Here is a 15,388-nt window from a genome sequence, read left to right as displayed (position 1 = left end):
CCTTCTCTTATCTATGATGAAACCACAATAGAATTTATAGAACATTGCATAGGAAAAGGATATTTTTTGAGGGTTTTTTTTGTTTTGGTTTGGTTTATACAACAGAGATATGAAGTTTCTCTTAGAATGGCCTTCTAAAAACTAAAGTCATATCTACAGAGCAACTGCTTCTTCATCACAAAATCACATATCAAACTTCTGTGAATGTTCAGTGCTAGATAAGAATTTGTGCTAATCTGGCATGTAAAAAAGTTCAGATTCTAAGTCTTGTCACTAATCAAAGATGACACTTATGTCAATATTTTTAAAACTGAGGAAGAGAATTAATAATTAGCATTCCACTAAGACTGTGTTTTAGAGGAGAGACAGGTGATCCAGAAGACATTCACTCCTGGGAAAGTTCACTTCTAGTTATCTTTTGATTGTGGCTTTTTAGTCATATAAATGTTAAAAAAAATATTACCCTTCTTTTTTAATTCTCTTTTTACAAAGTCCATATATATTTATTAATATTTGCAAAACCGAAGAGGTACGAAAGAGCAGTAATGTAAAGAAAGGAGAACTATTGTTACAAAGCAGACACAGCATATAATAAAACAGAACTAATCCAATGCATAACTTTACAGCTGGCCAAACTTATCAGGAGAGAAATATCTCAGGAAAGGCAAACAAACACCAATCTCATTTTTCCTTTTCATACATGTATCTGTACTATTATAAATTTATCAAATAAAGGACAAAGAAAATTTAAAAAATCTACAATTGACTGTTTATTAAAGGAATACAGTCAAAACAAATTTCTAAAATAGTTATTTGTCAGTAGATAACAAAGGAGAAGGAGATAATTATTATTTAATTTACTGAGTTATTTCCCTAGATGCAAGGTCTCAAAGCCTTCCACTTCCTGGCTTTGTATCTTAATAACTTCTCCCTCCTAAACTTATAAAACATTAGAAGCTGAAACTTCTTTTTCAGCAACTATTCAAGATATAAAGCTGAATGTCTTTGGAAACAGCCTATTTTTTAGTTCATATATTTCACTCCAGGATTTACATTGACTATTTTGAACTCTGTTTCTTAGAAAGACTCCAGGTGGTTGATTTCAAACTAAGGCCAACCTTTTAACATTTTTTTTAAAACAGCACCAATGTTAATAAATAAATAAATTAGAGATTTTTTCCTCAATAATAGCCTACTTTAAAAATCATAATTTCATTGCTTCAGCATTCATTTAAGTAAAATGTGGGTCTCATCTTGGCATTTAATTAGCCACTTGGAAAAAACCCTAACAAAACAAACCAACAAACACTGTCATGTGGATACGTATTTGAGCTGCGTAAGTTACTGCTTAATTATCTTTATTTCAGAAGGAGTATTTATTCACCTCACCTGCTAAAATGTGTTAACCTCTCTGTAAATGTAGTATCAAATCTAAAAACATTTTTCATTTCTTTTTATGTCCAATCTCTTTGTTTTCCATGCTCAGATTGATGTCCTTAAATGTCTCTTTACACTCTTGCTTACTGCCAAATTAGTTTGACAAACACACAAAAGAATAAGAAGTAAATATTTCAATTTGTTCTAATGGAATATTTTTCCCTTAAGATATTTTCTACCTGGAGCATGTGCTGTGCTTTACTCAGCTTAATTCAAATCTTTTCTTGTATCTAACATAGGGTAGAATGTTTTTCATTAGTTTCCGTCATTCATGTACTATTTCCAATCTATTGTGCACAAGTATCATTAGATTCAAGTGTTCACCTCTAGCTGCTTTAAAAAATATTAGTAGGAAAACACACTCACCTTCAGGCTCCCCACAGAGTGTACACTGTGACTCTGCAAAGAAAAAGAGAAAATTATAATTTCTTTATTTTAAGATGTCATAATTATATCCAAATATAATAAAACTTGGAGAACTTGAAGTTAGCACAAAAAATGAAATTCTATTTTCAGCACACATTTCTTAACAGCTGGAAAATAATTTTTTTAAAAAAGGATTTTTCCAGGAAGAATTTTAAAATAGAGCTATATAAATGTTTAGTTACATTTATATAACTATCATCTTCAGGGACCAGCTGATTGCATTCATGTAGCAGGACTTTTTGTTTCCACATGACTTTTTTGTATTTTTATATGTACAATACTGCAGTGATAATAGTCACTCAAATCAAAAGTTTAAGCCTGCTAATATTTTACTTTTGGAGGTAGCAAACAGTAATAGAGTTATATTCCTTTCTCATAAAATACTCCCAAGTCCTCCCAGGCAAGAGAAGTCAAACAGTCATTCAAATGTACAGTTATACTCTGCAAAATATTCAAGTATAGAAACGAAGGCAACAAAACTCCATCATAACAAACAAACAATCTCTAAATGTGCAGTTACTATTTTATCTACACACCAGTATTTGGAAGCTGGTTGTCTTAAAATCTTTTTTGCACAATGTACAAATATATGGAAACATGGAGGAAATATTTTGAAGTATCTCTTGAGACCGAGCTGCTTCAGGAGTCAGTAAAACAAGGCTACTGTTTAGAATCCAAATACCAAAATCAATTGAAATTCCAGGGAATGTAATCATGTTGGCAGATAATTCTGATATACTGTTAAAAGTCCTACTAGAACAAGAAAGTACAGTGTATTTTATATCACAAATCTCTGAAATCTTCATTTTAACCCTCAGGTGAAAAACGACATCTCCAACAGCAACAAATATGCTGAAGCAAATATATATGCAGGCACACACACACACGTGTGTGTATACCTTTTAATATAAAATCAGTACAAAAAGCAGTTTAATATGCCTGGCAAATCGAAGTCCACTACAAAAGCTTGCTGAAATTATGTCCACCTTGAACAGCAAATAGAAGATTGGACTTTAGCTGTGATCTTCACTCAAAGGCAAAAAATGACAGAAAAATACAACATGAAACACAAATGTGCACTGAGCAGATTGACCTCTATAGCACTGCTGTGACACTGCCAGTTATTTAGTAGTACTTTCTCCATACACATAAGAAGCTGTCTCACAGTAACCCAGTGTTGCAATGGCACTTGACCCTACATCTGTCATATATTTTAAACACTTTAATCATTGGGATTTTTCTACTGCTAGAGGCTGTGGCATGCATATGGGAAAGGAATGAGAAAAAATAAGTTTTACCAGGCAGCTCTGCTGCTGACAGGTGGATCACAACTTTTAGAAAGCCATAAAGTTGCATGATAAGAGGAAAGAAATTTGATGCAGTTCAGCACCAAGAAACATGTAGTCAAAGCTTGTATCGACAGACTTATTAGTGTCCCCAGCAGAGCTGACAAACTAGAAACAAAATCCCAACAGCAGGCTTGAGAAAACCTCCAGTGAAGAGCACAGAAAGCCTGGTCACAGGTAAGTCAAGCCAGTTTCTTTCAATTCTGGATGAAAAATGCACTTGCCACAAGACAAAGTGATGCAGAGGAAGGATCTCAGAAGATATTTTTTTCACGTTTAACTCGAAGGCTTTCTGAGGCTTTACTGAGATGGGCTGTCTGCCTGTGTGCAGTTTGTTATCCTGATTGATAAGGAAGAACAAGCCGAGACTTGGTTTCTGGACTTTTTTTTTTTTTGATCCTCTATGTTCTGCTAACTGCTGCTTCACCAGTTTTTTACAATCCAAGGAGTCTGCCTGACATATTTTGTACCTCCAAACACCATCTTCCAAAGGTCCCCACTCAACAGCACAAATTACTAGCTTCCCTCTTTTTTCCTCATAAACATAAATTAGTGCCAATATTACAAGTCTGCAGCAGGCTAGATAGTCTATCCGCAAAATAAGGCTTGCAGCTACAATTAGTGCCAGAAAGTTGTCAAAAGCTAGAGAGATGTCAGCCCTATCCTGCCAGACTACTGTTTTTTTGGACTTTTTTCAGATGTTTCTTTAAGGTCCCATATCTTTGGGCAACCCAGGTATCCTCCTATCTCAGCATGCCTGGGGAGACTCCATGGGGGAATTTTGTTTTTATGCCTTCCAGAGGCTGGGAATCATTTCAAACTGACAGCAGCACGTCTCTCTCTACACTAATAAGAAGATGTGGATAATTCACCAGTAAGCTTCTGTTTATGAATTTCTCTGCTGTAGTTTGCCACTGAGGTGGCAAACTACATACCCTTGTCGTTGTGCTTGACACATAAATATTGAGTGACAAAGAAAAACACAACCACTTCTAGTAGGCATGTAAACAACGTGACAAGGAGGTTGTACAGAGCCCTGTTTTCCACAGAGACTGTGTGTGTGAGAGAGACAGAAATAATTATTTCTCTATACAGTCTGTTTAGATCTGTACATTCTATGGCTATTGTTGAGAGACTGCATGCCCTCATTTTCCAAAATCACAACACATAAAACATACACAAGGCAATCAATTATCGGTAGATTTACATTATATGGAAATACAGAAATGTTAAAATGCTGTTAAGAAGCTATGACTTGACACTTATTTTAACTTCTTTTCTCTGTAATGAAGTTGCTGTATCTTAGTAGAAAAGATCTTTCTGGAAGATGGCTCAATATTAAACACCTGTACTAATTTTTTCTAATTTTAATTTCAGTTCTGGGGGCAGATGACAATGAAGGACATGACAACAGTGTAAAAAGCTACCACTCCATCAGGTGAAATTACATTGCTTAGGCTTAGATCCATCTCACCCAAAATTGGTGTATCAGCATTAGTGTTCAAAAATTACCAATGAGCAGAAAGAAACAGCCACCTAATCCACCTTAGAAAATTATGTAGCATGAAATCAAATTCAAGAAGTCACCTTTTTTTTAATTACCCATTACTTTACTTTTTTATGTTGTAAAAGGTCTTAGAATTCATAATAACATTCGCTGCAAAAGAGAAATGTTATTATAGGGAACTAATTCAGCCTCCCACTGAGAGCAGAGAAGGGCTTTTGCCAGCACAAGTTCAACTCTGCTGGGGCTTAATAGTCAATTCCTGAAAGTCACCAAGGATGGAGATTCCACAACCCCAATGAGCAGCCTGCTCCAGCACTGCATCAGCCTCATTAAGCTGTCTTTGAATCTCTTGATACGCAGTTTGTGGCCATTTTTCCTTGTTATTTTACTCAGCATTGCCAAAGTGACTTTTGCTCCATCCAGAACCAGAGGAAAGTAATAACCTTCTCAACTTGCTAATCATACTCATCCTGACACAGCCCAGCACACACTTTACCTGTTTGCAATGAGAATACTGTCTATTCACTCATACGTAGCTTAGTATTCATGTTCATTCAGAAAAAAATAAACTAGTATATCAAGTCTTAATAAGATGAGTCCCCTGATGCAAGTCTTCCACCTATTATAGCAGTGCTAATGTACATGAAATTATGGCCTCAGACAAGTAACTTTCCTACACCCATGATGGATAAAATGTGGAAGTGGATGGAATAGAAGCAGGGACATGACCACATTTCAGACAAAGATATTTCTTAAGCTTCTCCCTTGCACAGTTACTAGGAATGGATTATGCTGTATGTATCTGATCCACCCAAAGTATTACAGTGATACTTTCACAGGAGGTATTCTTTCTTTGTAGTATGTTGCTAATCAATTGCACTTAACAAAGGTGCTCCTTCTTGCAAACACTCATACATCTGAGTAGCTTTTTTTCATAGTTCTCAATAGTAAAATGACTAATACAGGTGAGTGTTCAGAGATTTAGGACCCAATAAATCAATAGAACAAGGAAAACTTGTATTTATATTATTAATCTCACCCTGTCATTTTGAAACTGTCTATCCAACAGAAATAATCTTCCTAGATACGAGAACTTGCTGACAAAATAGGTCATAAGAAAGATCTTTTGAAGAAACAAATTTATCATGAAGACACAGTATCTTTTTTCCCTCTAAATATTATGAAATGTATTTCATTTTTATAGTTTTTCTTGTTTAACCTAAAAGATAAGAACAACCAAAAATAATAAACCCAGACATGTTGTAGAGTATTTGAACCTTGATAGTGTGCCCCAGCCAAACCATTTTTAGTTATTTTTTCCAGAGCCCTCAGAGTGGGACCAGGCTGGTATTACCCTCACTGGCTTCAGCTGGCCTTTCCACCTTCAGCTGCAGCACATCAGCCCCAAGAGGGGTTTCAGCTCCAGTCTGAAGGTTTGAGGGGAGAGGTGGGGTAGGCTTATATCTGCTCCCTGTTCTTTGCTGTTTTGTTTGGATTTCCTGGACTAACTTGGCTGCTGATCACTGGGTGGGTTTTGTTGCTGTCATCATCTTGATGCTGCTTGCCTGGATCAGGAGCCCCACCTGTTAGAGCCCTCAGGAATTCATCAAGGACTGAAAGGTAAACTGTACTAAATTGGAAAAGAATTGAGAAAGAAGCTGAAAAACTAAATACCCAGACAGCAAGGAATAGATAAAAAAGGACTGTGCTGCACTAGGGTAAAACCAATCATATTATCAGAAAAGTGTGTGTGGAGCTCATGGACAAAATAGAGAAACCAATCAAGCAATGTGAGATCTCATGCACAGCAGTTGCAAAATGTATACGTACTGCATTGTGTAAAAGTTGTAAAATGTATAGGTAGAGTAATATGTATACGTATAAGTAGTATAAGATAGGCAAGAAAAATGCATAAGTACTGTATTATGTAGAAGTTGTAAAAGGTAAGTAGTGTGATATGTGGAAGTTATAAGTTATAGAATGTATAAGTAAGTGAACTGTATAGGTTATGTATAAGTATGTATAAACAGGTAGAATGTATAAGTAAGCAAAGTGTATAAGTAGGGTATTATGCCAAAGTTGTGAGATATGTGAGTGGAGTGCATCTTAATAAGATGCTTCTGCGTAATCATATTGATTCATTGGTCAGAAGGCATGAGTTCCCACACAGACATATAAATGCCAACATTATTTCTCGAAAAAAAGCTGAGTTAAACATTCAATTTTAAATCAGAAAGAAAATAAATTATTCTGCTAAACGTGTTCACCTTTTGTTCTTTGTATATACTTTTCTTGTATGGCTGGTGCAAGTACAATCAAATCTATGATAAAGAGGTATGGTAAGGAAAGCAATATAAGGGCCAGGTGAAATACACAAAATTGCTGGTAAAAAAAATTACAAATCAAAATATCCATGCAAGCTATATAATGTAATAGGATTAAGACACCACCTATCAGTAATATTTTTAGTTAAAGAAAATACTTGAAGGTACTTAACACTACACTTTACTGTACAATATGCACTCAACAGGGGTTTATCCAGATTATGGTGTCCAATCTGGATGAGTTTTGATCAGGTTTTATGGAAGTGACAATATGGTGAGAAATAATATGCGAAGGTGAGAAGTAGCACTGGGGATAACTTGTCACCTCAGCACTGCATTCAGAAAATGCCTGAGGTCAGCACTTCTGACTAGCCTTTGAAAAATAAAACATGTATCCAGTTTTGTATTTACCCCTCATTTGTGTAGCATGCCTTTTTGTCTCTCTTTTCATCTGCTATTTCCAGATACCCTTCAAAGCTCTTCTGTGCTGCCTATATTATTTTAAATTTCAATTAGAAACATGTATGTTCTCTATTGCTTATATCTCTCTATTGCTTTTCCTTCCCCCCCCCCACTAAATCTATTTACTGATTGGCCAAAAAAAGCAGATAGCACCATACTATTACTGAATATCACTTCCTATTTGAATCCAGAGTTCAATGCATCAGATGAAAACTGGAAAATATTTTTGTTTCACATAGAAATAAGGAAATACGGTTTACCCCATAGAAAACTACTCAATTTCCCTTACCCCCTTCATTTTTCAAAATAATAATAATAACAAAGAAAAGACAGACCAATTTTCAAGAGGAAACTTAGCAGATAGTTCTTTAGATTTTGGTTCTAATGGCAAGAAACACAACTGTTTCATTTCCATCAGTACACTATGTCATCAGTCTCTTTACATCGTTTTACTGATGTTAATGAAACAGAATTCTGTGACACGCAAAGAGACATAGAGTAGCGATGCATTATATTGAGATTTAGTGCAGCTGAAAAGCAAAGCATAATTTAAGGGTCAACTGTGAAACTAATAATTTTAAGGAGTTTAATCCAAAATTTGTATCTAAACATGGCTATAACAGCACCAACAAAAACTGACAGTATTATGAACTATGTTTTCCATTCTCTCTCCTCACGTGTATTTTCTCTCCTACACCTTTTGCTTTATCTGTAGTTTTTTCCTCCTGTTGATATCTCACCATTGCACAGTATCACCTGCTGAAATATCAATGTGACAGACCTGTAGGATAAACTGCAAGATTTTATCATGTCCACCAAGATTATCCATTCACAATATCCTCTTTGTTCCACACTGACGCTAGAGCAAATCCTTTGGAGGTCTCCTGCTCCGTGTTCAGCCACTTATTTAGGTAAGGTATTGAGAAACATCTACAAAAACCAACTAGCCTTTTCTTCTACAAAGTCCTACAAATTTCACCTACAGATTTTTTTCCGAAAATGTGCTTTAAAGACTCCAATGACAGGGAATAAAACCCTCCATATTCAGATGGAGAATAAAATGTTTAATGCACTCAGGGAAAAAAATAATAATATCTCATTGATACATATTTCCTTAAGGTTCTTTTTTTTTTGTCTATTCTAACTCCTCAGTTTTTCTCTTAGTCATGGTGTGTAATACTCATCTTTGCGGTTCTCCAACTTAGCCATATCCTGAAGGTATAAGTGCCCCACATGACCAAAACCCTTTGACTTCCTGGCACAGAAAAATATTTACCCTCTGACAATTTCTCATATTTCTAAGAAGGCTATTGGCCTAATTTAAGATAGCACTATTTTCTTTACTCAAATGATATGTTGCCCATCCTTTTGGACAGAAATTTTAATAGAGGTACCTGGATCAGTTGCCATCTTAAGAATGAAATTAAGTCAAGGATACTTTGTTGATGCACTTTTGCAGTATGAACCCTATTCATGTAATCCAAATCCACAAAGCATTCGAGGTGCTTTTTACAACTTCTTGTTTGAAACTATGAAGTGGAAAAAATAATCAAAATTATGCTACACAAAACCACTGTATTTCTTATAGTATTTTGAGTGCTGATAAATAGCACAATAGGAAGAGAAAGCAAGTATTTTTGCACTCAGATATTGTTTGAGCCCATTTCCATGAACAGTTATAGAGGAAATAAAAATAACTTCAAGCAAAAGAAAACCACACATTTACATCTGGGTATCTACATGTAAACATATCTGTCTATCTTGAAACTTGTTTTGTTTTTCTGTGGTTCTTTTCTAACTCAGAAAAACAAGTCACTTCATCATGCAGAACAGGCTGAAAAATATAATCACAACAATTGTTTAGAGTTGTTGCGGATATAGCAAATAAATGTATTTAGTTCCTTTGAAACTATTTCTACAATCACTTCTTGCTGAGTGTAAGAGCCTACTTTCCTGCCTGCCTCTCACTGCTGATCATTGTATGACCATTCTAAAGATGAGATTCCCTTGCACTTGCAATTTCAGCTTTCTTGAATACTTCCTTTCAACTGTGGTATTTATAGCTAAAGCCCTTTTACTGCCTCGGACTGGGCCTTGAGGTCAGGAAAATCAAATAGCTACTAAAGTTTTGAAGAATAGGAAAAATACAATAGGGAAAAACCTAGCTGCCTGTGAGAGACTAGCAGCTGGGCTATACTGGGAAAGAGAGAGCAAATGAAATGAGTAGTCCTGAGAAGTAAAGATACTGAAAGAACTTTAAAAAAAAATAGAATACAGAATAGCCATTATTAAAATAGAGTGAGCCTAAACCTGTAGATAATCAACCAACCTAGCAGCAAACTTGGTATATTTTTGAGCAAATGAACTGACATCCAACAAAATGCAAAAAGCAACAACTCAGAGACCATTATTTTCCCCAGATAAAAGTATAAGGCTCATGCTCAAAGCAATGCCAGAACCTATTCACAGTAGTTGCACATCAGATCCTTCTCCATATGGAGTTTACACATTACACATGCATTAACCAAGCCAAAAGAGATTTCAGGAAAAAAAAAATGGGATCAGACAATCAAATATTTTCATAGGAAAACAAAAATAACTGAAGCAATAAAAAACAAAGTATTAGCCACGCCACGCAAGAAATAAAAAGGGAGGTAATGTTTCTCTTGGTGATCTGGACACAAATGCTTTCTTTTCAGAGGAGCAGCCATAAACATAGTAATAAAAAGGATCTGCTTTATCACACTTCTGATATACATTTCAAATGCACAGTATCCAAGTGGAAGGTCTAAATATCCCAAATGTGTCCAAAAAAGACCAGGTGACAGGTTCATAAAGAGCAAATCCATATGTATTTCTTCTCATTTTTCCTCATTTTTTAGTGATGTTTGTGGTGAAGGTTAAAGTGAGTCATATTCCTCACAGACAATGAGGAACCTTGCCACCCCCTAATTATATTGTAGCATGTTTTTGAAAAATACCAAGGAGGGTAAGGGTTATGATCAAGAATTGTAGGAGTGATGACCCATGAGAATGCTGTGAAATACAAAACTGAAGACAGTCTGCACCTTGCTTGCTCCAAAAGCCTTCTGGAGTCAATGCAAGTGTCATTGGAGTTCAACTCAGGGTCAATAGTATACTAATCCAAAACTACCCAGGCTATATATATCATCATTCCTCTATTTTCTGTCTTCTTTTTTTCTCTTTTTTCACTTTGCTCATTTTAAGAGATTTCACCAATAATCTCAGAGCCTCATAAGAACAAATGAAAAGGATACAAATTGAAGCTGAGAATGGCATAACAAAGAACCAAATAGATAGATGGCAAAAAATATAGGATAGGATGGCACAGATATAGAGTAGATCATGTACTCTGATACTCTGGTATACTGATGGTTAAATTTATTTTTTTCACTCCTTTCTCCTTTTTTTGCTTTCATACAGGAATCAGATTTCGAAAGCATCTAAGTGGAGTGGGGATTTGACTTTAAAAACAAATTTAAGGAGGTAATTTGAAATAAAAAGTCTACAAAAATATGTAAGCATTTGAAGGGAATGTGTCCATATCTGGGCAAGACTTGAATGATGTCCTTCATATAAAGTCAGTAATGTATATTAACTCAGGACAGTATGGATTGGAAGAGACATTCTGAGGTCAGACTTCATCCCTCAAAGCAGAGCGCTGTCAACTTCAATGTAAAACATTCTGTTTCTCAAGGCATTGCCTGCTCAAGTTTTGAAAATCCACCAGGAAGGAGAATTAACAGTCGCTGTGGGCAACTGTTCCAGTGTTTGACTACCCTCAATGAAGAGTTTATACCTCACATCTAATTGAAATTTCCCTTGCTGCAACATCTATCTGTTCCCTTCTGTCCTTACACTGTGCATGTCCATTAACAGTCTGGCTCCATCTGGCTGTAATGACCCATTAAGCAGCTGAGGACAGCAATTAGCTCTGTTCTCCTCTTAGCTTCCTAAGCCTCAGGATGAAAAAATTCAGGTCTCTTCAGTGTCTCCTTGTGCATCATATACTTCATCTGGGCTAGCTGCCCATCTTAGTGGCTATCTTCTGGACATAGTCCAAATTGTCTGTGTTTCTTATACTGGGGTGGGGGTGGAGCAAGGGCTAGAACTGGGCCCGTCTCCAACTGCAGTATCTGAAGTGCCAAAAAGAGGGGAACAATCACTCAATTTAACCTGCTAGCTGTACCGATGCTGTCCACTGTGCAGTCAGCCTTCATTGCTACAGAAACACTTCTGAAGTCTTTATAAAAGTGCTAATTCTAGGTCCAAATTCAAACACAAAAGGACTGTGATATCCAACTTTAAAGCTTTGACCTGATCCAGTCCCAAATATGCAGTGACTTCTTATGCTAAATTACTACTTGAGGACATTTACAGCAGCAAATTCTGACATGCCAGGCAGTGTCTGCCAACAGCTAGAGACCATAGCTCAAGGTCTGATTGGTTGTGTAAGACTTTTCCACTGTCCTGAGAAGGAATCCACTATGGGTTCCTTCTTAAATACAGGCTGAGGGGAACAAAGTTTACAAGAGCAGTGAGCTGAAACTGTGAGAATGTCTGCATTGACCAATCTTTGAGATCTGATATTTCTAAATATCTGCATATCTCAGGAGGAGAGCTTCCATATTGTCTCTACTCTCCATCAGAAATATTGTCTTCTGAAGCGCAAATACAGAAGAAGCACAAATGAAGTGTGAAGCACTAAAACTGATTTAGAAAAACTAAACCAAAATCTGTTTATGCTATATAGTATTTGCTGCCAAAGAAACAAGCGTTAATAAAGCTAATCTGGAAAATTTTGAAAGTGGACTTACAGAAAATATCCTTACTTTTCCATCTTAAACTTTCTCAGGAAAAAAGGTCTATTGTGATGATTCCATCTCACTGGATACATAAATGTGACCTTTATCTTAACCATTACAAAGGCACAAAGAGCTCATTACAGGACTCAGACCTAAGCTCAAAAAAAAAAAGAGTGCTTAATTTTAGCTTTAACAATAGAAATTAAAGATTTATTTGGGGTTATAGAAACTTTCCAGTGAGCTAAACAGGAACAAAATGTTTGCTGTTTTCTGTAAAAAGCATCAGCTTCAAGCTCCCAGCTTTTTTCTGGTGAAGTATTTACCCACACTTGTACAAAGCCCCTATGCTGGAACAAAGTGTAAAACTGAACACATCTGGAAACTTTTTATGCATGGTTTTGTATGGTGAACATTCCTTACAAACATTCATAAACAAAACCTCCCCAAAATTCCAGTTACAACTAAATTAACATTAATCATAATAGATAAATCCTTTGACAAAAAGATGTAGAATTGCAATAAAGAAATAGGAGTTGAGAGTGCAAAAGATATTTTAAGCTAAATTGAGATATGGAATTCAATGATTGAAAAATAGTCTAATCTTTTTGCAGAAACACTAATTAATTCAACTTTAAATGGGCAAAAGTTATAACAGCAGATTTAAAAATCACTATATTTTTCCAACTGTATGAGTCCCTTGCTTTCTTCAGTGCATCGTGTACACAGCAAGTGGTACCTCTTCCAGCTAGCATTACCTTTTAGATTACTGCAGCAAGCTAGAATTCACTGCCAGTGGTTTGACCTTCACTTCCTTTATGCTTTTGCAATGGTCTGGTGATTGCTTTAATAGCTAGCTACAAGGAAGTCCAAATCTTCAGTATTAGGAGTCTATGTACAGAGCACAATCATTGAAAGGTCAAAACACAGATTGTTAACAAGCACTGTGCCATGGTTGTAACTGCTAAGGACCACAGATCTCTATATGTCATTTAGAAACTTCAGGGAACTTGAAGTGTAAACACACAAAACTCATATGGGATGCTTTTGTCTGATTTTAAAACAGCACCAAAATTAGAATCCCAGCACAAGCCTTGCAAGTATTTTAGACATTGTTATTGATATATTGAAACTCTCAAGATTAATGTATAATATACTCAGCTAATTAAGTACAAATCACTGGCATTATCATCACTGGAACAATCTTCCACTGACCAATCTAGCCTAAGGACAGGACACTACTAATAGTCCCATCTGAATGTTACTGTCTTTTGGAAAATAAACATTTTGTTGTGTCAAAGATAAAATGGAGTTGTATAATTACACTTCACTTTTGAGAGAGAGAGAAAAAAGAAGTTCAGAAAATACACTAGTCCATATTAAATGCTCAGATTAGTCAACTGCATTTAAAGCCATACCAGTTTGTCCCTATTCTTTAGAACTACCTTTTTTTCTTTCCAAATGCATTAAATAAAATATCTACTGAAACTGCCTCTTTCAATTTTAGGATAATCATAGTCACGTTTGTGGTGGCCGATTGGCCTGTGGCACAAGAGACAGAGAGCTCTTGGTAAGACAGTCTCTGGTGCCAGAGACTTCAGTCATGGTGAGAGAAAGAGGCTTCTCCCAGGCTGCCATGTTCTGCTATGTTAATTCACCCCAGTTTGGCTTCCCCGGTTGGCTGTTGGCCTCTACCCCTTGTCACACCCCTCCCCCCCTAGAGCTTCCCCATTGGTCCCCCTCCCTAGTCCCGCCTTTTCCCTGCCCCTGGATAAAACCCCTGAGTTCGCCATTGTTCTCTCCTTTGCCTCGAACCTTTCGCAGTGTGGAAATAATAAACTGCTCCCGTGGAATGCCACGCAAAGACCCATCCCATCTCTTTTGTCACCAACTTTATACTGAAGCTAGCCGTGTGTTTGTGCGTGCCTGCTTGGTGAGCCCACAGAGCCAGACAGAGACAGTAATAACTGTTCTCTACTTTCTTACAAGACACTGGAAGTAAGTTTACATACAAAAATGAAAAATCAGATTGATCAAATAGTTTCTCCTTATGATCCAGTGTTCAAAGTCATGCCAAGAAACTGCCACCCTCGGTGTTTTTCTGACAGAATATTTAAAGGGAAAAAATTTTTCAATCCTGAGAAATTTGTTGTTAATGCAGCCATTTCTTTTAGATAAGCATACGAAACACTGCTGACTGACCCCTAAACAGTCACCTAAGTGAGATTATCTGCAGAACTACCATGAGTTTATAAATTACAAACACACACGGGATTACCACAATTTTACTGGCCTCCATCAAACTATTTGCAAGATGTAACTACAGGGAAAATTCCTGAAAATTTAAAACTAAGGAGATTATTTTTAACAAGAAGATAATATTGAATTCCTGGCAGGAGACAAGTAATGAAAGTTATGATCCATCTTTCAATAGTCAAACTATAAATAATACACAAGTTACTCATAAACAGATATCACAAATGACTAGTTTATAATGCTAACAATTTAGCATTATAAATTCTCTTAATCACAGAAACACCCCTGAATTACTAATCAACAGAAAACAGATATACACACGTGTGAAATTAGTTGTCATTCAGATGTAATAGTTCATCCATAAAAAAAACCAAAAAACCAAAAAAACAAAAAAAAAAAAAAAAACCAACCCAAAACCCCCCATGATTTATCATAGCAATTTTTCAGGACTATTTATCTAAGTTTTCTTATTTAAAACATTTTAGTTATTGGGTGATATAATTAGACAATTGCTGTTTGACTTCAAAAACTATTGTACCTCGGTGTGGTTGAATAGCAGTAAACATAACATTGGCTAAGATGGAGTTTAAACATAAACAAGTTTCCCAATATATATAATTTTCCGTTAATATTTCAGGCCCTTTGAACAACTGTACAGACTTCATGAACTAATCGTATGATGTACTAGTAATGACATAATTCTATCTATTAGACTTACAAATGCTTTGTCTTACATGAGGTTTTACAGTATAAATTGTCTAGCATAGCTTTATTATTTCCATAATAATCCAGTAAAATTTCATCTAA

General features: G+C 35.8%; 1 protein-coding gene across 17 annotated transcripts in view; it reads right to left on the bottom strand.

Annotated features, from left to right (window-relative positions):
- DLGAP2 (DLG associated protein 2) overlaps positions 1-15,388 on the bottom strand; it is a 458,740-nt gene that overhangs the window by 234,254 nt on the left and 209,098 nt on the right. For all 17 annotated transcript variants that reach the window (XM_042016315.1, XM_042016316.1, XM_042016327.1 and 14 more), the window contains one exon: positions 1,804-1,836. In XM_042016315.1, coding sequence (XP_041872249.1) covers positions 1,804-1,836 — 33 coding nt within the window. The remainder of the gene's footprint in view (positions 1-1,803; positions 1,837-15,388) is intronic.

The sequence above is a fragment of the Corvus kubaryi genome, unplaced genomic scaffold, assembly GCF_017639235.1.
Source record: "Corvus kubaryi isolate FWS band 111438036 unplaced genomic scaffold, C.kubaryi_AGA036_p1.0 split3-73, whole genome shotgun sequence".
NCBI lineage: Eukaryota > Metazoa > Chordata > Aves > Passeriformes > Corvidae > Corvus > Corvus kubaryi.
Note: the sequence above shows the minus strand (reverse complement) of the source record. Positions and strands in the feature narration are given on the sequence as shown.